The sequence below is a fragment of the Pleurodeles waltl genome, chromosome 4_1 (assembly GCF_031143425.1).
Source record: "Pleurodeles waltl isolate 20211129_DDA chromosome 4_1, aPleWal1.hap1.20221129, whole genome shotgun sequence".
NCBI classification, from domain to species: domain Eukaryota; kingdom Metazoa; phylum Chordata; class Amphibia; order Caudata; family Salamandridae; genus Pleurodeles; species Pleurodeles waltl.
The window spans coordinates 642,565,290-642,591,098 of NC_090442.1; the positions used below are offsets into that span (position 1 = coordinate 642,565,290).

The 25,809-nt window shown below is 39.8% G+C and overlaps 1 protein-coding gene across 1 annotated transcript in view; it reads right to left on the minus strand.

Annotated features, from left to right (window-relative positions):
- The window catches only part of SLC38A1 (solute carrier family 38 member 1), a 412,157-nt gene that overhangs the window by 150,836 nt on the left and 235,512 nt on the right, over positions 1 to 25,809 (minus strand). Inside the window, exon 5 of the mRNA XM_069229085.1 lies at positions 16,032 to 16,105. Coding sequence (XP_069085186.1) covers positions 16,032 to 16,105 — 74 coding nt within the window. The remainder of the gene's footprint in view (positions 1 to 16,031; positions 16,106 to 25,809) is intronic.

Here is a 25,809-nt window from a genome sequence, read left to right on the forward strand (position 1 = left end):
TGGGTAGGCTTAAGCTATTTGGGGGAATGATCTTGAAAAAAATGCAGGATGTTGACAGATTTTTGATGATATTGACCTTTGATGATTATTGATTACTTATTGAAGCTAGATATTTCTAAGTTTTAAAGCATGTCTCCGAGTTGGATTGGACTCACCAGTCAGTTGCTCAGTCAGACCCAGCACTAGTACATACTTATTTTCCTTAGGATTTTACTTGCGGAGAATGGTTCATGTAAGAAACTCCTGAATGCCAGTGTGTTTTCTCTCCTCACTTTCCCCAATTATACCTTGTCATTGTTACTATCAGAAGATTATTATCTTCGGGTTCTCTGTCTTAGGGAGCTACTGAGATTGTCTACAACTGAGCCACTGAGTACATGTACTTGGTTTGAAAGTTTCTTGATGTAACTCTACACTTTCTGAAACTCTGCCTGAGAAGCACAGGTCTCTGGCCTTCAGCACCTGAGGGACTTATTCCTGCTAACGAATCCTGACTGCAAGATCCTTGTAAGGATTTTTGCAAGTCTATAATATGTGGCTGTTCTGAAGGCTACCCGTGTATGAGCCACATCCCTTCTGTGGCCCACCACCTCCTGTCTAATGAGAAGCATGTTGGGTAACTTACACAAATAGGCCAATTATTGACAAAGCCTGTAGGTTTGGCCTTTAATGGCCACCCTCAGAGCTACTGACTTTGTGAATGTTAATGGATATGCAGCCAGCAAAGATAAAGTATGAGAGAGTAAAAACAAGTTTATTAGTTAATTAAAACCATAAAACATTTCCTTCCACGTAAACATTTAACAGAACAATTTTAGTGCAAAAAGACAATTACAGTTCTTTGGCTTAGGGTGAAATGGTAAGTAAAGTTTCCTTCCACATAAAAATTTTAAGAAAAAAACATACTAGTGCTATAAGGCATTAATAATAGGGCAACAGAACAATCTTATTGAAGGTAAGAAAAATGCAGTGCCAAATAAAATCTTGTGTTTAAAATGAAATGATATATGAAGTTTCCTTCCACAAAGAAATATAAAGAAAACAGTAACAGCCCAATGAGGCATTGGTAAAAATAGGACAAAGTGGGAAGAGACCTTCTATCGATTTTATTTACCCCTACTTAAGTCTGGTTGTTGATACCAGACTTTATTATGACACAAGCTAAACCTAATGGACTACCTAGGAGCCTTCCCTTCTTTAAGATGTTCAAAGCGGGTTATAATGATTTCGCTATCGTTTCCGCCCTCCCTCTGAGTTGGTTATTTCGAGAGGCTGTGGTTTTTACAGTGAAAATTTCCAAAAATTGAACCAGCCTAATGTTCAATATTGTATTTCGAGGGTTAAAGGCTGCAATTAATGCTTGTCTGCATGATCTAATTGTTAAACCGTTAAATTTATTTTTTAGTAAGAGTCTCCTTTCGGCCGCCAGGGCTAGGCAAATGCAGACCACATGCATCAAGTTTTCATCTGCTAGATGACAGAGACGGCACTCCTGGGAGCCTACTTGCCGCTCCTTCTTCCATTTTGGCATGAGGTCTAAAGTAGGGACTTCACTCAGCCTAAGTCTGAGAAAGGATTGCTTGATTTTCCGTGAGTAGGAGCTAGCCATAAGTGGTGATTCTTTAAATGTTTTGTAGGAGTTAAGGATCAACCAACTATGCTCCCTTTTGGCTAATGAGATCTTATCTTCTAACAAGCTCTATAATTTACTTGCTTTATTCACTGCTTTATTGAAAACGGGGATGGGTAGAGACCGGTTCCATACCTTATCTAAGTTCAAAAGATTCTTACTTTTTTCTAGATACCTTATGTAGTTGGGGTTCCCTCTTTCTAGGATAATTTCCTGCCAGACTAGATTGGCTAAAGACCCTTTCGAAGCGCGGCTCAGTTTGTAGCAGCATTTAATGTATGCTGCCGGTCGGGCTAACAACTGTTTGACCAGCATAAATTCCAGTCTGACCTGGGCTGGCGATGCACGTCCGGGCAGCCGAAAAACGTGCTTATAGGTTTTTATCAGAAGCTTATCCAGAAGACCTACTTCCATCCACCTCATTATTTCGGTCCCATAGGTGATAGTTGGAAGTAGCTTCGCTCTCATTACTGCTGTTAATGGGTTCAGAGCATGACCACAGATTGAAGTTGCTAGCTTGCAAAAGGCGTAAGTAAGGGCCCGCGTCTTGTTTTTTATAGCCTCTTTTTGTGGCATGTAATTACCTCTAGCATCCACCACCAATCCTAGGTATCTGTATGATGTTACTTCCTCTAGGGTTTTCTCATTCATATGCCATTTGCCTTGGGTGGTTGGCCTGCGGTTTAAGGTAATCATTTTAGATTTTTTATGATTAATTTCTAAATCATTAGAACCTGAGTATTCTTCTAATGCCTTTAACAATTTCTGCATGCCTATTCTGGTATTACTGATTAGTAGTAGGTCATCTGCATATAGTAGGTTGGATACTTGTTGACCGCCCAGTGATGGAGAGTGGGATGAGTGACCATTTAACTTGGCGGGGAGATCTGCTATGTACAGGTTGAAGAGTGTTGGAGCCAATACACAGCCTTGCTTCACCCCCACTGTTGTTTTGACTGCCCTGGATAGGTGAGAGCCTTCCCCCAATTTAACCCTTACCCAAGTATCAGAGTATATCATTTTGATGGCATTTAAAATAGAGTGTGGCAGCCCCCATTGTAGTAATTTGGCCCACATTTTGCCGCGGGAGACACAGTCAAAAGCAGCTTTAAAGTCAACAAAACATAAATAAGTTGGAGTCCCCTTTGCTTTTGCTCTGTTTATGATCAAGCCTAGCCTCATAAGATTTGTTAATGTTCCTTGGTGCTTGGTAACCCGGTTTGATTAAAGGGTAGAATATTGTTCTCTGTAATCCAGGCTTCTAGATGTTTTAGCACACAGCAGGAAAAGTACTTGAGGTCAACGTCTAAAAGAGCGATTAGTCTGTAGTTGCTTGGGGAGAGCACGCTCCCACCCTTATATATGGGGTGGATTATTGAGCCTTTCCAGGATGCCGGGACAATGACTGTTGTGATCACGTCATTAAACATTGCTGCCAGGAAATTGGCCCATCTTTCCGTGTCTTGTTTAAATAGTGATTGCGGTAAGCCATTGGGGCCTGGGGCACAGTCCATTCGTGACTTTCCAATGATTTTTAATAGTTCTGGTGCCGTAAATTTCAAAGGTTCAGGGATGTTGGGATCCCCACCAATCATATGTGACTGCATTTGGGGGCCTTCTTCGATGGTCAATTCTTTTAGATGTGACTTTAAATGGGATACCCATACTTCCTCTGTTATGTTTGCGTTATTGCCTGCTTTTGCACCATTGTCTATTGTATTGATGATTTTCCAGAATCTTTTGGAGTCAGATGTTTTGGTCGCAAAATGTAGTTTGGCCCATAGGACCTCCTGTTGGCCTTTTTTAAAGGTCCATAGATCCCTTTTATACAATTTCCTTTGCTCTCTAAGGGCGGTCAATATTGATCCATTATCTGGGCATTTACGCAGTGACCTTAATAATTTACCTACTGCTGCAATGATAAAGTATGAATAAAGCATTGAAAGATGGTGACCTGTATTTGCATACATAGGAGGCCATCTTTCAATATTCTTTGCATGTTTTAACATTCATTAATAGCACCAGGAAGGATGACACATTTAGAAGCAATGCGTATTCCATGTTTCATTGGTAACAAAATGTTAAAATATGCAAAATGCAAAAAATATTGAAAGATGGCTACGTGTGCCATCTTGAATATTTTTTTCCCATACTTTATCATTATTTACTGTTTGAAGATGGCATCGTTTTGAACGCAATTCATAGGCAATCTTAGAATGGTAAAGAAAGATAAAGTATGTCAGAAACATTCTCAGATGGCTGTCCTTAAGTGTGCATGCACAGTAGACTTTTTTTTATGCTTTTTGGTATACTTTACTATTGATTTACTGTTCCAAGATTGCCAATGGCTAAATTTGGAATTATAAACTTACAATATACTACGGGAAAAACCATAACAAGATGGCCATTTCTAATAAAAAAAAGGCTCTGCCATAACAGATATACAAAAAAAGTAGGTGAAAATTGCCCTTAAAAGAATTTATAATGCAGTGGAGTTAGGTTGCAGCTGTTACAATCTGCCAAAAGAAAACACATTAGCTGAGGTATCTTTGAGTATATACCTCTCAAGGGTAAAAAATCCAAATAATGTTCCTCGGAAACCACCTCGCTCTCAGTTTTGTTATCAAAGTGAAAAATGCAAGGTAACAGCAATTAGACCCCAGTGACCCTGGTTGGTTTCAGCCCATAGCAGTTGGAAACATTGCTTAACGGGTTCTGTAAGTCTGGATCCGTTAGAGGAGAGGTACCAGACAACTCAAACACACTTTTCTGTGGATAAATCTACAGTTTCTTGTAATGAAGGTCATTACCCACATCACAATCTGAGAAGGGACATGATTTATCTGGAACTTTCACCACCATGGTACAGCAGGTATCCCTCATTGAGCTTGTTGGCATACTGTATCCTGAGCCTGGGTGCAGTGTAGGTACCGGATCAATACTGATTAGCAATTTTCCGGATCAATTTCATAAATACCTTTGTAATTGCAACTTCATTATGTTTAGTGTGGTTTATACCTATAATTAAATTAAATTGATCTGAAATACCTCCGCAGGATGTGGTGCTGTCAAGAAAAGACCAATAAGCGAATATGAACATTTACACTTTCACGTGCAGCCCAGTGACAGTTCAACAACTTCAAATGCTATGTTCAGTGGCACGTAGCTAAAAATGCATATTTTGACAGTCGGTGACTCACACTCTGCAGTTTATATTTTTAATTTTCAGATACACTGAAAGTGTTGAAAATGTGTGCACAGGGATTGCCACTATGTAAAAAGCAAGTCCAGCATTACACACGTGCCCATGCAGAATACACACAAAAATGTGTTCAAGCTATTTTGATGTTTAACTAAAGATGTGTGTGGGTGTAGCCTATGGGACTTTGCTAAGGAAATGGGAAGGAGCTTCTTAAGCATCCGCCTCACTGCGTGAACCCACCTTTTCAGGCCAGCGAGTTCTTCGATCGCCTGACCTCATCTGAATGTTCTGCATCAAGAGTTAAGAAGGTCGCAAGGCTATATCCGTCCTAGTTTACCCACGAAGCATTCTTCTTCTTAAAACGCACTTATTTAATTGTCTTGGACTAAAGTCAGTATTTCTCTTTCTCGTTGTTGCTGGAAAGCATTTGTTAATAGCTACCAGGAGCAAAATAAGAGAATAGTTGAATCCCTTTAAAATGTATTAAGTATCACTCATGTTAACAGAAGGCACTATTGTTAAAACAGATTTTAAAACAGGAAAAGTTGACACTAAACCCTGGGTGCAGGTGTTAGTCTCCCTTACTCTGCTAACTAGAAAGAGTTTTCCTATTTATATATAGTTTATTGCAACTGACAAAGCATGTTGCTTTACAACTATTTCACAGCTTATTGTGATTCCGTGATCCTTTGTTATAGCCCAACTGTGGTTGCCCTTGGTGTTTAAGTCTAGCATGACAGTGCAACTGTCTCCAAACTTATGTGGTCCAAAAAAGAGATTTCTGCAGTACTGCAGAGAGGGGCTCTGGCTGGTTGTTTCCATGAGCATAGCTTTCGATTTGACAAAAACTGTGTACTTCCACTGAAAGAGTTCTTAACCTCCAACCAGCTGCGATCATTTGATGAGCCAGCAGCAACGCCGGCTTTAGGGTACTGCGAGCGGTGCGGCCACACCAGGAGCTGACCTGAATTGGGGGGCTCTGACTTCAGGGGGGCACTGTGTTTAGCAATAACTAGAAACTTGAGATTTAAAAGCACCTACTGAAAGGTTTCTTATGCGTCCAGCCTTCAGGAAGCGACTAAAATGTCAAGATACCTCTTGTGATTAATGTTCCTGCTAGGGAGAGAGATGGAAGTTTTGTCTAGCAGCAGCTTTGACTCTCCATAAAGTAGGGTAGAAAGGTAATATGCCTGGTGCAAAGAACAGAACTATATTTTTATGTGGATAGCTAAGTGGATTAATAAAGCTGGCCTTTACAAGCACTTTAAAACAAGTGAATGTATGTGAAAGGGGGGCTATGGAGATATGAGGGGCGCATTTACCAGGTGGTAATGAGAGAATCCGAGGAGGTGGTCACAGGGTGGGGGGTGTCAAAAAAGACTGTTGCACAGGGTGCCACAAGTGCAAAAGCTGGCCCTGGCCAGCAGTTCTAGTCAGGATCTTTATAGAGCAAAGTTATTGTGTTTCGCACTTTAAGTCACACACAAATGCCACTATAATAGATGGAGCATGCCCTTTAAGGTCATACAAATTCCATAGTGATCCTATAAAACAATTTCTAATAATGGTGTTTTTCTTCTCTGGTTGCCATGTGTGAAAGGCTAAGCACAGTACAGGAAGGCTTCATTGGTCATGGTGGCAATCCAATGATTAAGACTATAACCTTTATTTATTATGGTTTATCATGAAGAGTTACAATCAAGCCAGTGGCCCTGACGTATGTATTGTGAAAAGGATATGTTAAAGTTAATAGGCATTTAAGGATGGATTGTTATTCATCTATTTCAATATATGCAGAGAGGAGAGGTAATTTGTTATAGTTTACTGTAGTAGGCAAGGGTTTTAGTGTCGGTTACATCCCTCGACAAAACACGGGGATAGAAGATTTGTACTGTGATAATAATTGTTAGGCTCACATAGGAGTCCTAGTATTTTGCTTTGCCTACTGCAGTGTTGTTTACTTTCTAATTTTGTGACTATATTCATTATGGCTACCTTGCTGTAGAGTTTGCTCTTAATACAATAGGCCTGAGTTGGTTATGGTGGCAACCACTGATAAATGGTATAGGCCTGCTTGGCTATGCCTGAAGCCGTATGTATGATCACTGTATTATTGTAATAGTAATTGTATTTATGTAGCACTTACTAACCCAGATGATGAGTTGAAGTGCTTTAAGGCGAGAAGCACAGCACTCAGGAACTGAAGGTTAGTGGTTTACAAAGTGTTGGCTATTAGGATTTGTCATGTGCTCTCAGGAAACCATTCTATGCATTTACTCCTGTTTCTTTGTGGTAGATTACATTAATTAAAGTTAGGTGTGCTCATTAGTGGGGTCTATGTGGGTTCATCCAAATGGTTGGTGAGATGGGTGGAGAGGCTGGCAGAGATTAGGTATTGTTAGGTTGCAGGGGTTGGCTATGAAAGGAGAGGTGGTGATCTACGAAATTAGGTGCAGGCCATTTGCAGAAATACAATAGCGTAGGTCAAGGAAGACAGGCATGTGACTGAGAGAGGGCTATGCTTAGAAAGAGGTGGCATGCAGAGGATGGAAGGGGGTCATTCTGAGGAATCCGTCCAGAGCTTTAAGTCAAGATCAGGTTGTCAAGCAGGGTGTTGGGAATATAGCAGAAAGATGCTGTCTGAAATAGCATCTGATCTGAAGGTGTAAGGCTGTAGACAGAAACAAGACTAGTAGTGCTCTACATAAGGAGAAGATTGCTTAATCAAGCAAGTCTGAGTGAGTATATTAAGAGCCAAAGCCCGTTGTGTGCTCAGTGTACGGCAGACCTTTGAAGCTCAATGTGGAATATCCCAGGCTAGGTACATTGTCTGTTTACTGTGCAAGTGAAGGTGGTGGAGACTCATTTATGCAAAATCTTTTTAATAATTTTTCCTCACTAATGTAACATCACTGCACTAAAATGTTCTTTTACTTACTGAAAAGGGGTTATTTAGCATTAGCTGAGGCCATCTTGCCAACATGCAGTCAGATTTATATTCCACCTTACCGAACCACATTCCAGGTTGTTTTACAGCAGAGGAACCACGGCTACAAAGGTAGTTAGTGTTAACATCCCAAGTAACTGTTCATGTATGTTGCCTATGTTCCAATGCGCTCTGTATTTCAGTGACTCTGAGTAGTGGAGACCTGTGGGTTCCATTTGAAAGACACCAGCCTGTTCTGGTGCACCTGACTGATGTGTGTTTGTATTACCAGACTAGACTGCAGTTCCTGTTCTCAGGGCGTGAAGAGTCCCTTAGAATAGGTCAGTCTCTTTTCTCTCTTTCCTGATCACTGTTGTAGGTGGCAACTGAGAGCTGGGTGCAGACTCCTCACACCTCTTTGTGCCCCTGTTGTAAGTCCTCTGGGCTGGGAACTACCCTGCTGTGACGAGCAGCACTCTAAACCATGCTTATGTCTACAGAACAGCCTGGAGAGGGCGCTTTTGTATGTGCGCAGTCTGAAATTTTAATTCAGGTTTATATGGACACATATCGACTGAATGTATCTTCATGTTTAAAATTAACTTATGTTTGCACATGTGAACATATGTGAATGCACATATTTAAACCTGTGCTTACACCCTGTATCTGCGAACACACATTGCACTCGTAAACAAAACTGATTTGTTTCATACACCATTATAACATGTTATGACAAAGGAAGGAGACAGCTTATTTACTGTGAAAAGCATTTATTAAAGCAGATAGACCTTAAATGGAGGATTGCATTCACACTGTGTTAGAGGATGTAGACAAGTATTCTGTTACAAGAAATCTCACAGATTACCATACTAGGAAAGGGTTGTGGTGTTTGACGTTCCCTGTCGCAAACGTGGATGTAGAAGATTTTCATTGTGCTAATCAGTGTTAGGCCCTTATAAGAGGAGTTGTAAATTGCTCTGCCAACTGTAATTTTGCACGAATCTGTAATTTTAACACTGTATGTATTATGGTTGCTGGCATATGAGCTCTTTAGTAGGCCTGTGTTGGTTATGATGTCAAAACCAATGGTAAAAGTTATAGGCCTTATTGGTTCATTGGAAAAAGATATGTCAGATTTTATGGGTCAGATCTGTTTATTATGGCACATTATGGGAAATCCAGTAGGCTGACTTACTTTTTGTGAAAAGCATATGCTAAAAGGCTTTTAAATGTTGATTGTTATTACGCTATGGCCAAAGCCCATAGGTAGGAATTTTGTTAAATGGAGTCCTAGAGAATACTATAGTCAGCAAGGGTTTTAATGTTAGTGACCTACTCGAACAATCCTTGGGGATAGAAGATTTGCAATGTGGTAATCCTTGTTAGGGCTTCTTACAGGTGATTTTCTATGGTTTTGACCACTGTACTTTTTACATCTTTGTAGTTGTATTATTGTGTACCTGATTTTGGCCTTCCGTGGAAGCTTATGGTCAACAGAGTAGGTCTGAACTGGTTATTATGACAAGACAAAGATAAAGGCTACATACCTAATTGGTTCATTGGGAAAAGTTATGCCAGATGCAGTAGTTCTTATCTATTTTTATAACAGAAACAAAAAAGGCACTAGGCCTCATTTATTTATGAAAAACTCATGTTAATGCCAATAACCCTTTAGGAGTGGATTGTTCTTCTATCACATTATGCCCACAGAGGTATTCTATTGCATGAAATCTCACAGATTATCTTTGTAGGCAAGGATTTAGGTGTTACCCCTTCTGACAAACCCATAGGGGTATATGATTTTCTGTGTAATAATTCTTGATTAAATCTCTTCAGAGGGTCTGACAGGCTAACTTGTCTGCCTAGATCTTGTAATAGAAAAAGCATTAAAATTACTTTTTATATGCATATATATCAGCCACAGGGCAAGCAATAGAGCCAATTCAATACAGTAAATGGCAAATGCACTCTGCATCCATGCATGATTATGTTCAGCATAGGGCAATGGCTCAGCCACTTCAGACATCAGCTATAAGTCCCCCATGAGTGATGGCATTCTTCTAATCACATGCACATTCACCTGAGTGTGCTTCAGTGCCAGGACTGAAAGGCCAGTCCTTCAGTTTTCCATTTTTTCCTGTAATTTCTTTTATTCTCATTTTTTTTTTTTTTCATTATTTTGGAACATACTACAACTCCCTGGACAGTGCTAACAGACAGCTTGCTTGTCATTTATTTCATATGTCTTGCACTGCATCCCGCGAGGTCATAACCTCTAGGATTCTGTTATGGAATGGTATTGTCTAATAGTTTCACCTTTTTAGCATTTCAAGAAGGCGAACACATTGGTTCTAAATGTGAAAGCCATGCTGGAACTTCACAACAGTGAAACACTATGTACACTACCAGTGTTAGATGGCCAACTGCTGCTATGTTTAATTTTATTTGTTAATGCAAGCATATACCTGACATATTTAGGCCATACCATGCTTTTTTGTACTTTTTTTTTTATTTATTTATCTTGCAGATGATGTTGCACTTGTGTGTGACTTTACTCTGATTGTATAAGTGGATGAATGCAAGAATGAGTCAGTGAGTGGATGAATTGATGCATGAGTGTGAGTGACAGAGTGCATGTATGATGACTCATTCAATGCCTAAACCCAGCATTGACTGAGAAGGTAGTTTCATTTAAAGCCAGACCTATTGGCATTGTCAGTGTTTGTTGTTAGTTTAGGCTCAGTTCCAAGATCTGCAGTGGATTTGTGGAGGCTTGGGGGCATTGTTGGCAGGTGAGGAACAGGCATTCAATGAACAATTGAGTAGGCAATTAACTAGGTGTGAACAGTCTCTTTAACAGCCCTTCCTATTATTTTTCTTGTTGACATTATCTCTTGGAAAAGAGAGAGCTGGAGGGTGGTCCATGTTCAGTTTATCTGTTTGAGCGCTTTCCTTAAAAGCACTTTGCTGGTTTGTGCATGCTTGTTCCCCATAAATGCAAACCTCACCTTTTGAATGCAGTGTTAACAGTCACAGATTTACAGAGTTATTCTTGCTGGATTTCTGACCAGAACTGAGTAACATTCCCATGTGATTCCTCTCTCTCTCTGTCTCTCTCAAACCTAGTCCCATGTTTTGGAAGTAGTGTTAGGATGGGCTCAAACCAAGCTTCAAGTAAAAAAGCTGAAAGAAAACTCTAGCCAAACTGGGTAGCCAAACTAGAAGGCAGGGGTGGAACTCATATACCATCCAGTCTTTTTCATGTTTCTTCATATCAAACAGAGTGAGAGCTAGAGAGTGGAACACGGATAATAACCTCCTGGGTAGTCTGAAAATCTGATGGAATTTTAATTTGGCAGATGGCATTTGGAATGATCTATGTGGGTTTTTGCAGATCTGCACTAATGTGGAATCCCTTTGAAAAAGCACAGATACACTCTGGGCTTTGGTGGATTCAGCGTGGGCTTCCTACAGGGTGAGTAATGGATACTGATGTGATTTCATTGCAAAAAAAGATGCATAAAATAATCCAGAAATGAATCCAGTGAACAATGAAACATCTCTTACCACTGTAAGAGAGTCGGGTCTCCTCATCTTCCATAAGGTAGAGGGTCAGTTTTTTAACACTGCCTCAGTTAGAATAGAATGAGACAGAAGTAGAACTACCTCTTAATCTTGATGTGAAAATCTGATACAATCACTAGAACAAAAGATAGATGTACACTTCATAGGTGGTGGCCACTTGAAGTCCTCAAGCCTCAGGGAGTTATGGGACTAAAGAGGGGATTTACAAGTTTGCCTATTATTACGTATTGACTTTTCAGACACACTCATTTTGCATTCTAGAGCAGTGCCCTTCATTCTCTTCTCATTGCATCAATGTCGATATCAATCAGAATCAATGGGTTTCTGGTGCAATGACTGGATGGATGTGTGAAAAGGTTTGCATGGCAAGAAGAGATGAATACAATTACTCCTCTTGAGGATTGTTGTGCACTCCGACCGTTCATACTTAACTTTTACAGGTAACAATGGCTCTTTCTGCTATGCACGATGTCACTGACAATATCATCAACATGGCCATTGTAACTATGGAAGCAGACCATGGTCCGTTTGGCCTGACATAGGCATTCCTAGCTATGAGCCCTAGACTGGATTCAGAAAGTGTGCTGACTGGTGGAAACGTGGTACTTCAGCAACAAAATTACTAAATAACATCTAGTGAATCTGCTGTGCTTTCTGGGAAGGCAAAGAAGATACAATGTTTAGTTGACATTTGTGTCTCTGGCCTCATCTTGTAGGTGAGTGCGCCAGCTGTGGAGAAAAGAGATATTCTGTAATTTTCGAGACCAACTGAGATTGTAAAGACATCACTTAGACAGGCCAGACCACCTCTGACACGCACTGCAGATACGTGCATTGAATTTGGTAACAAATAATTACAACTGGGAAGATCCTACTTGTTGAATGTCCATTGGGAGACTGCAGATTTCAGTTGCCATTTGAACAACAGAGCAGTGTATCTCAAACCTGCATGTCTGAGTCTGAAAGAACTTTGGGAAAAGTTGTTATCTAATCTACTGGTGATACACTAATCGATCCTGTATAAGTCAAAACTAACATAAGCAGTGAAAGTTGAGGATTCTGTGTCACAAATTTTTTGAATCTGTGTTGCTAGGAAAACATCTGGGGCACATCAAGGACATTTTTAGCAAACCTGTCATAATCCATTACAAAATATATTGAGATATGGCCCATCATTCTTCACTTTTGGTAGGTGGATGAGGCAAGAGATGTTGTGGTGTTAAGCCTACCTGTGCAGTTAGGTAGCAGAATGAGACTGAGTTTTACCTTTTCTTTTTTTTTTAAAGAGCATTGCAGTGTATTGTGGTATTTCACAATATTAACATGGTCAACTACAAGGTCAAGAAGTTTGTAGTTTATTCTAGACTGTAGATGTGCATCTTCTTATCACATTCTGATCACAGCACAGATCGCCCATTGATTGTGATGAGCTCTAAAAATTAAATTAGAAGAGGGTGGTGAAAATTGGTTTATGTGACTCTGGGCAGTAATTAGTCTGAAGTTGTTGATTGCAGAATTCACCACAAAAGAGTTTAATGAAGTACAAGATGCATATTCAATATAGTCACTTTATGCATTATAATACCACCTTGTACAATCTGATTTATAACGTCTACGTTTCACTTAGACAGTCTCCTCACAGACAGTATGAAGCATAATCCCTTTAAGAGATAGTAATTGTAATTGTATTTATATAGCACTAACTACCCCTGGTAAGGAATCAAAGTGCTTTTTGGTGAGTAGTACGCTACTCCAGAGCCCAAAGAGGATTATGGTGGATTAATAGGGAAATATAAGTTGATTTGAGCGGTGGACATGCAAGTCTGTTAGTTGGATTGAATAGGTAATGGAGGGATAGAAGAGGGAAGAGTCTAGAAAGTGTTATGTGGGCGATCATAGTAGTATGATGAGGTTTGGGATGAGTTAAAGGAGAGATGGAGGAGGAAAGAGTCTCTAGAAATGGATTAGGGAGATCATAGAAGTAAAATGAGGTTTGGGATGAGTCAAAGGAGGGATACATGAAGGAAGAGTTTAGAAAGGGTTATTTTGGAGTTCATGGAGATGAGACATCAGGGGCCTATGTTACCTTTCCACCAAGGGAGCTCTTTGTCTTGAGCTGTCCACTGAGAAGAGAGGATGAATCAGATTTTTTTCCATTCCTCAAATAGGCTGCAGTCCTAATGATGTAAGAGGCCTTCCGCACTAGTCTCCTTGCATTCTTGAAGCCCCAGTCCTTAATAATATATGACCTTGTAAGTGAGGGACAGATTCTTTCATGCCTTGCACGGTCCCTGTTGAGTAGCCCTTAGAAACAGAGGTCTTCGAGAAGGCTGCACTTCTGTTTTGATAGCTAGTACCGGGCTGTGCACTATGTCCAAAACATCCTGGAAGCTGAAAATGATCTATTGAGCGGGTGATGGCTAGATTAGTAAATAGTTCCGCTGGGGAAAGATATGGTGCCCTTTCTTTAGGACTTTGGTGAAATTCAGAGAAGCTAAACTGAGGTTGAAGAAATGTACTACTAATGATGATCCCCAATGATTAACCTTAGGCGCTTCTGATGGCCTTTCTATGATGTGTTTCCAAAGTAAGTAACTTGATTCCACGAACGGCACCAAATTTAGTCCCAGGTTTTCAACTTCAATATTTTCTAAGAAAGCAAAACCCATGGAGCATGGCGAGCTCTACAAAATATCTTATTTCATAGGTTAATTGTTTCAAGCCAGGGTGTACAAAATTCACCCAGAAGGTCAGAGAGCACTGACAGAGGTTTGGAGCATGCGCTTTGTGCCAATGGATTCGTCTAATTTCTTTATAGGCTAGTGCAAAAGAATGATTTTTGTGATTGTACAAAAATATCACTCGTAATGTAAAGTTTGCCTTTGTTGCTTGCCTTACAGGTTCCAAACGGCTGTGACCGCATAAGATTTGTATTTCACAATATTAACATACCAGTAGTATTGACCTGTAACAATATTGACTGTAGAATATCGTCATCACGTGTTTGATATTTTGATTCCAGAGCTCTGCAAAAACACTGACAAAGCGGTTTGGAAAAATAGCAACCTGTCAAGTTTAACCTCTAACACTTGTGTGTTAGAGGTAGAAGGTCACAAATGCATGAAATACATTTAGCGTCTTTCAACTATAGGTATGTAACATGAATCTAACTAGATTGGTGGTAATGACAATTAATTTCGGCCGATTACTAGTATATGTCAAATAAATTGAACTTACTCAAGTCCCAGAATACACTTGACTAGCTGAGATAAAATTCATTTAGCATAATCCCATCTCAATAGCAGTACAGACCTTGGGGAGGTGGGAGTGGGGCAGTGAACCTCTATGAATAGGCAATAATGCCTCCAAGCACACCTAGTACTCTTCTTTCATACACTTAGGGTACATATGTTGACAAAGAGGCTGAATCAAACGAACGAGAAATGTCATCAAATTTAACTTTGTGTTTTAAGGGTTGTCAGAGGCCCTTATTGCAACACCCCCTCCCTACCACCCCCACCACACCCCTTCTGGCTACTATTAGAACATTGGAATGTTGGGAGCTCCACTGAAAACAATTGAGTGCTCCGGGCTAATGGCTGGTAGAGGCCCAGAGCTTCAACATTTCAATGTTTTCCTTCACAGCTAATGCTGTGAACAAATGCCTCATGGAGCCCAAGGGGATTCCAGTCCCCTCTGCACCAGTGAGGCCTTTGTATTATTTATTAGAACATTCTGCACTCTAATGGCAGAATGTTCTAATAGCCTTATAGCCCTACGTAGCTGGGCTATACCTGCTCCCTTGTTAAAGGCCCCTGCTGAAGGCTGGAGCGGGCCTTTAATAGCTGGTCATGCCTGCTACGCTACGCTGGGCTATAAGGCTATAATGAGACTCTCAAATATGCTTTCTCGTGACACGCATTGCAACTACTTTGATCCTTGGACACTGGAAAGAAAATGATGCAACCGATAGGTACTAATATTTAAAAAATGTGATGGTCAGATTAATATATTTCAGTTTGCCGAATACAAATGCTGTTGGGTTCTGTAGAAAACTTTATTGCACTGAATCATGAACTCTAATTTTTAATCGTATATATATAGCATTTGGGTTTGTAATTTATCCAATCACAGGAGTATAGTATATCATCTCACTGTAACAAAGTGTCTCAAATCTGGCCTGAAATCTACTCCAAGAACTCCTCGAACTACCCTCGTGCTCAAGTAATTTCCTTTTGTAGGATACTTATGTCACACTGTGCTATACAAAGTATCGTAGTGTGACCGGCTGAGTTTGAGAGGACATCAAAGGAAAAGTAGTACAAGGAGCAGGCCCCACCCTACTAGGTTCACAACACAAAAGGTCTAACGGGCAGCCACCTATTTCAACACACACAGACGAACCAGACGTGAGGAAGGTTCCAGCCCAAAGTGGGGACAGAACTGAGACTGAAGGAGGCAGAAAATACTCAGTGGGACTGGACAGGCCAAGTATAATTTCTGTATTCAGTATTAGGATTGAAAAGTAGATCCTAAGAAAGCAGTTTCCTATCCTGCCACAAGGTGGCAGGCGTTAACGCCTTTAGGAACAGGAGAGAGTTGATGGACAAATTACAATTCTCTTTTAGGCAGAAGCATAGCATTTACATATTCAATCAAATATGACAATTTTCTCAAGCTAAACATACCTGTTTCCTTCGAGCATTTCAGGAGGAGGTTTATTGAATACACAGAGAGTATCGTCACTGATACCAATAGCATTCTAGAAAAAAACGAAACAATAAATGAAATGTTTAGCTATGGGAGAAAAAAAGAAACTCAGCTGTATAGCACTTGTGAATACGCGATTACCAACTGCAGCAATTATAAAACAATTCAGAATACCGTTTTCTGCTCAAACACCCATTTTGACGCCAAACAGGTGTTGTTAAAACTCGAAATAAAGCGATAGAGAAATCCAGTATTTAATGTGAGCTAGTTTGTGCCGGTAGGCATCACTGGCCAAGGTGGTCGACTTTTAGTTATCCTTCACACAAGACTTCGCGCCTGTGTAGACACTGCGTGCGTGAAGAAGACGTTGATTGGGGTGGGCGGTGGATGTGAGTCACTGAATACATTGTTGGGCTTTAATTCAAACTCCCTCCTTTCACATCAGCCGTTTTATATGATATTTCTTATCAAGTCTTATTACTAAGTAGTACATCATTTGAGTTTCAACTCCTTTACCAGCTCCTGAAGAAATCTTGACTGCGCACTATTAGCACCTCTGGAGAGAGGAGTTTGCAAAATGAAAACTCTGGCACCTAAATGGAGTACTCCTAATACTTTAACCAGCAATGATAAACAGCAATGTCCACCACATTTACTTTACTGCCCAGTAACAACCTACTGCCTTATAACCTAAAGAAAAGTCTCACAATCTAATTCCTTTAAAGTCTTTTAACAATTCATTTTTTATAACTCATTTCATTGTTTTCACTTTTGCATTAGAGCCAAATGACAACAAGCTCAGGCCTGAAAGGCCGCGTTGAAACATCCATCAATACATAAATGTCAACCGAGTTATACATATCAAAATATATTGTCATCATCTCTAGTCTTTTAAACAATTCTTAAAATATTTTGATATTAATGTGACTAAATCGTATACATTTATTTTAATCTTAGAACTAAACACATGAACGGATACCACATATTAACTTAAAGGTGTAATAATTAAGTAATTAATTAAAATATATGTATTTAAATTTTGAATAACATTAAATGGAGTACTCCTAATACTTTAACCAGCAATGATAAACAGCAATGTCCACCACATTTACTTTACTGCCCAGTAACAACCTACTGCCTTATAACCTAAAGAAAAGTCTCACAATCTAATTCCTTTAAAGTCTTTTAACAATTAATTTTCTATAACACATTTCATTGTTTTCACTTTTGCATTAGAGCCAAATGACAATAAGCTCAGGCCTGAAAGGCCGCGTTGAAACATCCATCAATACATAAATGTCAACCGAGTTATACATATCAAAATATATTGTCATCATCTCTAGTCTTTTAAACAATTCTTAAAATATTTTGATATTAATGTGACTAAATCGTATACATTTATTTTAATCTTAGAACTAAACACATGAACGTATACCACATATTAACTTAAAGGTGTAATAATTAAGTAATAAATTAAAATAAATGTATTTAAATTTTGAATAACATTAAATGGAGTACTCCTAATACTTTAACCAGCAATGATAAACAGCAATGTCCACCACATTTACTTTACTGCCCAGTAACAACCTACTGCCTTATAACCTAAAGAAAAGTCTCACAATCTAATTCCTTTAAAGTCTTTTAACAATTCATTTTTTATAACACATTTCATTGTTTTCACTTTTGCATTAGAGCCAAATGACTACAAGCTCAGGCCTGAAAGGCCGCGTTGAAACATCCATCAATACATAAATGTCAACCGAGTTATACATATCAAAATATATTGTCATCATCTCTAGTCTTTTAAACAATTCTTAAAATATTTTGATATTAATGTGACTAAATCGTATACATTTATTTTAATCTTAGAACTAAACACATGAACGGATACCACATATTAACTTAAAGGTGTAATAATTAAGTAATTAATTAAAATAGATGTATTTAAATTTTGAATAACATTTCTTAAAAAATAACTAAAAAAAAACACATGCAATATTTTTATTTTATTTAACATGTATTAACAGCTCTTAAATATGAAAATAAATTTATTAATACACTTTACAACAATATAATAATTAGTATACGTATATCTGGGGAACGCTACTGAGTATAGTTATCAGCACCCACGTTTCCATAGGAAATTGATTTTTTGGTTTACTAATAACTTTATTGCCGTTTAACAAGTCTTCACAAAATTTTTAAAAAAAGTCTCATCCACCCCAGCTCCTTCCTGGAAAGTTTTGAGATGATCCGTCAAGTCGTGGCCGAGAAAAGGGGTCACAAAACACATTTTCCCCGTGCGGTTACCCATAGCAAGATTAGACAAAGCTACAACCAAAACAGCTGATCACAACTACACCAAATTTGGTGAAAACCTAGAGCTTGATCCAGAAAGTGTTCTTTTTATGATTTGGTGTAAATCCATTCAGTAAGTTTGATAAATTAAGGATTAAAGTGTATAAATATATCACACACCACGGAGAATTCGGGAACCCGATACATTTAAAATAAGGGGGCTGATTACAAGTTTGGCAGAAGGAAACATCTGTCCGCCAAACCCAAGAGGAGGAGGTAGCTGCAGTGCTGGCGACCTCCCTGCTGGCCCAATTACAACTTTCCCACTGGGCAGACGGGCGGAAACCAAGATGTCATAATAAGAGAGCCATAAGAGAGCGGGCGGCAATGCTGCTGCACACAGGGGGCACCAGCACCCTTGAAATGTGCACTGTCTGCACAGCAAACAGTGTGCATTTCAAGGATGCTGGGCAGGGGGACCCCTGCATTGCCCATGGCATGGGCATGGGCTATGCAGGGGCCCGCTGTGGCCACCTACACTTGCTCTCTGCCAGCCTTTTCATACGATTGAACTGCCATGAAAAGGATGGCGGAGAACAAGGTTGTAATCAGCAGGGCGGCACTGAGTTCAGCGCCAACCTGGTTGATTACAACCAGCACTGCCGTCAGCCCATCGGGATCTAGGATCCTGGCGGGGATTGCAGTAGGTTGGCAGGTCTGTCTGCCAACCTTGTAATATGGCAGTTGGACTGCCACAGTGGTCCGACTGCCACCACAAGTCTGGAGGTCCTAAGACTGCCAGACTCGTAATCTGGCCAAAAATCTGATTTTCTGCCACCACATCAACAAAGATATGGCAGCAACCATTTTAGGACTTTGGGACTCAGTCCCCATTCCTGCTAATAGAATGAAAACAACAAATAGGGGAAATGATAGGGATACACTGCTCCCTACAAGTGGTGGGGGTGAAACAGGAAGGGCCAAAAACATGTTTTTGTTTGTACAGCTGGTCCACAGTACCAGGAAAAAAAAAAAAAGGCAGGCTTTTGCACGTTTAATTTTAAGCCCCTTGGGATGGGCTGGAGCCAAAGGGGTCAGCACAAACATTTACTGGGGGGAAAAGGGTGTCCAACTTCCCTTCCTGAGCCAGCTTAAGGCCCCACGTACTCCAGTTCACCCAGGCTGCTTTCCTTTTAATCAGGAGGGGTGCATGGCACCCCTCCCTGAGACCGTTTTAGGACCCCATCTGCTGGGGCTGATTTTTTTTTTTGGGGGAAGGGGCGTACAGCTCCTCCTACTGAAACCATAATGTGTCCCTCAGGGCTGATGAATTTGTTTAGTTGGATAGGGGGCAGGGGCCTCCAAGGCACCCTATGGCCCCTGAGACTCCATGCCAAGGGCTGAAGCAATTATTCACAGTAGAAGAAAAATGGCCTACTTCCACCCGCTTCCATGATGGGCGATGGCTGGGGAGCTGATAGGTACTGCGGGGGTATTGGGGCTCTACCCATAGCCCCAAAGTGTGCATTAAGTGTGGGTGTACCAGGTGGGACTGGGACACCCACAAACAAAAATAATGATAATGTATTATTTTATGTATTATTTATTATTTACTGCTAAAGGCAAGGAGGTACATTAATGCCCTGTGAGGGCTTTTAAATGATTTTTGTATCCAGATAGTACCCCTAGAGGGGCAGGAACACCACAAAGTATTTTTTAATGTTATGAAGGGCTGTAAAGAGTGCAGCAAGCAGCTCACCAGCCACTTAAAAAAAGTCTCCTGGGTCACTGAATCCATGAACCCTGGGCAGTTTACCATTGTTTTTAAAACACTCTGAGCTGGAGTTCTATGCTCTTCACCTGGAATGTGATTGGTTCTATGGCTGCACTTGTGGCCTGGAAATGTTAAAAAAGGACTCAGAGACATGTCTATGATTGTTTGGAAAAAATGCTTTATTTAAAATATTTTGTGAAAATAAGTATCGTTAAATATTGCATTGTATTTATTTATAAAGTACTTGGTGACGTTTTTACAAAGTCAATGGATCTGCTTTATGTGTATTGATGTGCTAATCTCCTGATAAAGTCAATATGCCTCAATTTTATATTTACCTATTTTAAAAAAGGGGGTTCTTTCTCTAAGGGTTGCTGAGCATCGGGCCTGGACACAGGCCTGGTGCCCAAGCCTATAGCCAAGACTGTAGGCTGACTTGGGGGTTGGGTGCCCACAGGGGTAGTATTGGTCCCAGGTTCTGTGCCCAACCCCATGCTGTGCATGGCTGGAGAGTGAGGCCCATACACATGACTGAAGGGGGTTTGAGCACCTGCAGAGAGTTGAACTGCCCAGTGATGTACATCTGACTTTATTTTTATTTTTTAATGGAAATACTAAGGTTAAAGTGACTTTATAGTTAAGAATTGAGATATCTTATTTTACATTAGAAAAAATCCTAGGTGACAATAGCAGTTGAAACATAATGTTTTCAACTAACAAAAGCACTGAAATTCACCAGTTATAGTTATCTCAAGGGGGTGCAAATTATAGTTACTTTAGGGCATGCCTTATAGTTACTTGTGAGAATTATAACTTGTGAATTTCAGTGGTTTTGTTAGTAGAAAATGTTTTTTTCTGACTGACATTTTCACCTAAGGATAATGTACTTTTAACCTTTTTTTCAGTGAGTTTCTGTTTTTATTAATCTTTATTGAAGTTTATTGCAACGTAAAGACATTAAATCATATACAATAAAAAATAGGTGTACACAGTACATATCTCGTATAAGTGTACTTTGTAAAAATAGGGATTAACATCCTTGTGGACTACTCAATAGATTCTAAGTTAAGACATAAGCGGAATTTTGCATGATAATATTGGTTGAAATTGATCAGTAAATTCAAAATCTTAATTAACCAAAGATAAAAGATAACCTTCCACTGTGATAATTAGGCATAATATATTCATAACAATATTGTATACTAGAGAATGTTACTATTAACAGAGAAATAACTTAAAGATTGAGAGATCCAGGGGATGTTGTAGGAGGGTGATATACAATTGGTTAATAGATGTGTGTTCCTAATTATCGTACAATGGGAAAAGTTAGAGGTTTTGGTCAGAGTGGTTGTTAGGTGTAAATCATCCAAAGTTTGACATGTTGCTTGTGAAATTCTGGGATTTCCTGGTAGAGCCTCTTGGGAATTATGTGCACTTATTATATAAGTGATCCATGCCCACTAGGTGTGAACACTTTTGTAGCAACAACAAAAAGAAGGTCAAGAAGTGCTAAATCGCATGCATTAAGGGTCTATGACAAGGGTGAGCACCAGGGGCCCGACATGACCAATGAGAAATCTAAGGTATGGAATGTTTCCATTCTGTGAGAATGACTTTTGTAGCAATAACCAAAAGAAGGTCAAGAAGTGCTAAATCTCATGCATTAAGGGTCTGTGTTAAGGATGAGCTTCAGGGGCCCAACATGACCAATGGGAAATCTAAGGTGATCGTCGTCCCAAATATTTTAGTCAGTTGGTCTGTAATCTTTACCCAGTATGACCTGAGTTGGGTATAGCCAAAAAACATATGTTCTGCTGTTCTGGGCAGAGATTCACAGTTCCAACAGACTTTTTTTCCAATTAGTTTGAGTTTGGACAGTTTATCCGGTGTCCAGTGCAGTAGATGTAAAGTAAAAAAATTAGATTGTGCAAGTGCAGGAATAATTTTATTTTGAAGTGCTTTATCACAGGTAGTATGCCAAACCTTCTAATGGAGTGGAGGGGGGGTCTATTTCTAAAGCGTCAAACTTGGTTTGGCTAATTTTTGTAATGTATTATTTCAATTCCCAACTATAACATCACCTTAACCTTTGTTATTTTCAGTTTGTGTATATATATATATATATATATATACATATATATATATATTCATTAAAAAGCAAAGTTACTCATGCCCTCCAGTAACTACAACTTGCACCACTGCCCTCGTCATGCAGTTTTCAGATCAATAATTTTACTGCAAATGTTGCAATTATTTTATCAATGATCTCATTTAAAATGACAAGTACTGATGTAATATATGTGGTAATTAGCAGTGCATGGTGAGGGTGCGAGTTGTAGTTACCTTGGCAAAAAGAACAGATAATGGATGGAATGCAGAACAAATCAAATATTCACCCCAGTCACAGATCTGGGTTTAATGTTCTTTTTGCTTATAGTTACCTTAGGGCACGAGTTATAGTTACTTGAATTAACTCTACCTATAACAGCTGAAGTTCTACGGTTTTGTGCATGTAAATTCTGATCCTAACTATAATGTCCCTGTAACCTTTGTTTTTTTATTGAATTTCTAAGGTTTTCAAATGCAAATTCCTAAGTATACTGTTCCTGTAATCTTTGTTTTTTTTTCAGTGAATTTCTATTTTTTTTAACACAGTCGGGAGTTGGCCGCAGGGCCTGGCCTGTAACCGGGCTTGATGGCCAACCCCCGCGTGCATTCAACCCCATGCCATGAGGGAAAAAGCAAGTAGAATGCACAAACAATGAGGGAAAAACAAGGAGAAGGCACACAAAAATGGGGCAAAATGCAAGGAGAAATCAGTGAGAACAATGCAAAAGCAAGGAGAAGGCACATAAAAACGAGGGAAAAAGAAAGGAGAAAGCAGTGAAAATGAGGAAAAAGCAAGGAGAAGGTACACAAAAAATGGGGAGAAAGCAAGGAGAAAGCAATGAAAAGTGAAAATCAAGGAGAAGGCACTCAAAAAAACACGGGGGAAGGACAAAAACTGTAAAAATGAGGGAAAAGCAAGGAGAGGGTACACAAAAAATGGATGAGAAAGCAAGGTGAAAGCTGTGAGAACAAGGGAAAGCAAAGAGAAGACACTCAAAAACAGGTGACAAAGCAAGGAGAAAGCAGTGAAAACAATGCAAAAGCAAGGAGAAGGCACATAAAAAACAAGGGGAAAAGAAAGGAGAAAGCAGTGAAAATGAGGAAAAGCAAGGAGAAGATACACCACACAAAAACGGGGGAAAAAGGAGAAAGCAGTGAAAATAAGGAAAAAGCAAAGAGAAGGCACACATAAAACGAGGGGAGAAAGCAGTGAAATTGAGGGAAAAGCAAGGAGAAGGTACACAAAAAATGGGGGAGAAAGCAAGGAGAAAGCAATGAAAACAAGTGAAAATCAAGGAGAAGGCACTCAAAAAAACAGGGGGGAAGGACAAAAACAGTAAAAATGAGGGAAAAGCAAGGAGAGGGTACACAAAAAATGGATGAGAAAGCAAGGTGAAAGCTGTGAGAACAAGGGAAAAGCAAAGAGAAGGCACTCAAAAACAGGTGAAAAAGCAAGGAGAAAACAGTGAAAACATGGGAAAAAGAAGAAGAAGGCACAAAATGAGGCAAATGCAAGGAAAAAGCAGTGAGGACAAGGGAAAAGCAAGGAGGAGGCACACAACAAAACAAGGGAAAAAGCAAGGAGAACACAGTGAAAATGAGGAAAAAGCAAAGAGAAGGCACACAAAAAATTGGGCAAAAGCAAGGAGAAAGCAGTGAAAACGAGGGAAAAGCAATGAGATGACACACAACAATGGGGGAAAACAATGAGAAAGCAGTGAAAATGAGGGTCTAGCAAGGAGAGGGTACACAAAAAATGGGTGGAAAGAGCAAGGTGAAAGGTTTGAGAACGAGGGAAAAGCAAGGAAAAGGCACTCAAAAAACATGTGAAAAAGCAAGGAGAAAGCAGTGAAAATGTGGGAAAAGCAAGGAGAGGGCACACAAAATTTAGGGGTAAATGCAAGGAGAAAGCAGTGAAAACGGGAAAAGCAAGGAGTCGACACACAAAAAATGGAGGGAAAAGTAAGGAGAAAGCAGTGGAAACGAGGGAAAAACAAGGAGAGGACACACAAAAAACAGGTGAAAAAGCAAGGTGAAAGCAGTGAGGGGCGAAGCAAGGAGAAGGTACAGAAAACAGGGTAAAAAGCAAAGAAAAGATAGGAAGAAGAGTAGTGCAGCAGCAAGGGGAGAGATGGGTCTTTTTTTTTTTACATTTTCCTGCAGATTTGCGGATCCATTGGGAACATTTTTAAATAAATAAATGTTTTTCCTAGGGGGTCTGGGTATTCCTATCTTGCCTACTTCTGTTTTTTTTTTTTTTACTTTTTCTTGGGACTTGGCTGAGTGCGAGTCCCAAGATGGCTGCCAGCACCTCTTGGTTGAAGCGCTGACAGCCAATCAGATATCCGCATGAGGCCATTTGGATGTGCGAAGGCTCTGCGTCCCTATATATACAAATTTATTTTTCCTTCAATAACTCCAAAACTACTAAACAGATTTACACATAATTACAAAAAGGGATCTTTCTGGTCCAAGAGCTAGCTTTCTGCCAAATTTGGTGTAATTCCGACCAGCGGTTCTGGCTGTAGTTGTGTCTAAAATCCCTGTGGAAAATTGCATGGGGAAAACGTGTTTTGGGATCCCCCCTTTTTTTCAGCCCCCACTTGACAAATCACCCTAAAACTTTCCAAACTTTAGCTAAACTGACTGGCGGTATACTCGTTTTCAAGATTTTGTGAAGATTTGCCAAACGGCTCCAAAATTGGTAGCAATCGTTAGCAAAACAAAAAACGCTTTTCCTATGGAATCTAGGTCCTAACTATCACTACCTACTGCCGATGATATTTAAAGTTAAAATATTTGTATTTAGTTAGCATTATTTCCAATGAAGTATTATTTTAAGTTGCTACTCCATTGTTTTATATGAGTTGGTCTTGCACAGCCTGTGAATAGCCATGTAGGGTGCTGGACCTACTCCAAGCTTGGCTGGAGTACATTTACTACTGGCTTGTGTCCTTTTTAGGCTGAGCATAGGAGCATGCATGCACTGCTCTCTCGACATGCTGTAATATAGTCTGTGGGCATTAACCACACCTATCTCACGTCAATCACTTTAATTCGTTCCTTGGCCTAACTTTAAAAATTCCCTTTATTTCGCAGGTAAATGCTTTACGTTTGTACGTTGTTTCCTCCTTCCCTTTATTTCGCAGGTAAATGCTTTACGTTTGTACGTTGTTTCTTCCTCTTCCTTGTTTTTCGGCATGCTGTTGTTTCTTTGTGGTGTCTGCGCCCAACGGCTGCAAGCTGGAGGGGGGGTCTTTTTTTTATTTTATTTTATTTTCATATAGCGCGAACTCGATTGGAGGAGAGCTTTACATGAGTACCACTTACCTACAAGTTTAACAGTTGAAAATATTATGCAAACTGGTGCATTTTAAACAGAAAAAACTCATAAATCCTCAACGAGGCTCTCCCAGCACAGCGGGATAGTCAATGCTACAATATTCACTGCACTCTGGAAACTCGCCCCATAATGCTTTTCAGGGCATTTCTTTTACAAAACATTTTTGCCCATAGCTCAGCCTTTGGTGGTCCTATGACAATGGGACCACCGCCAGAATGTTCAGCACAACGTG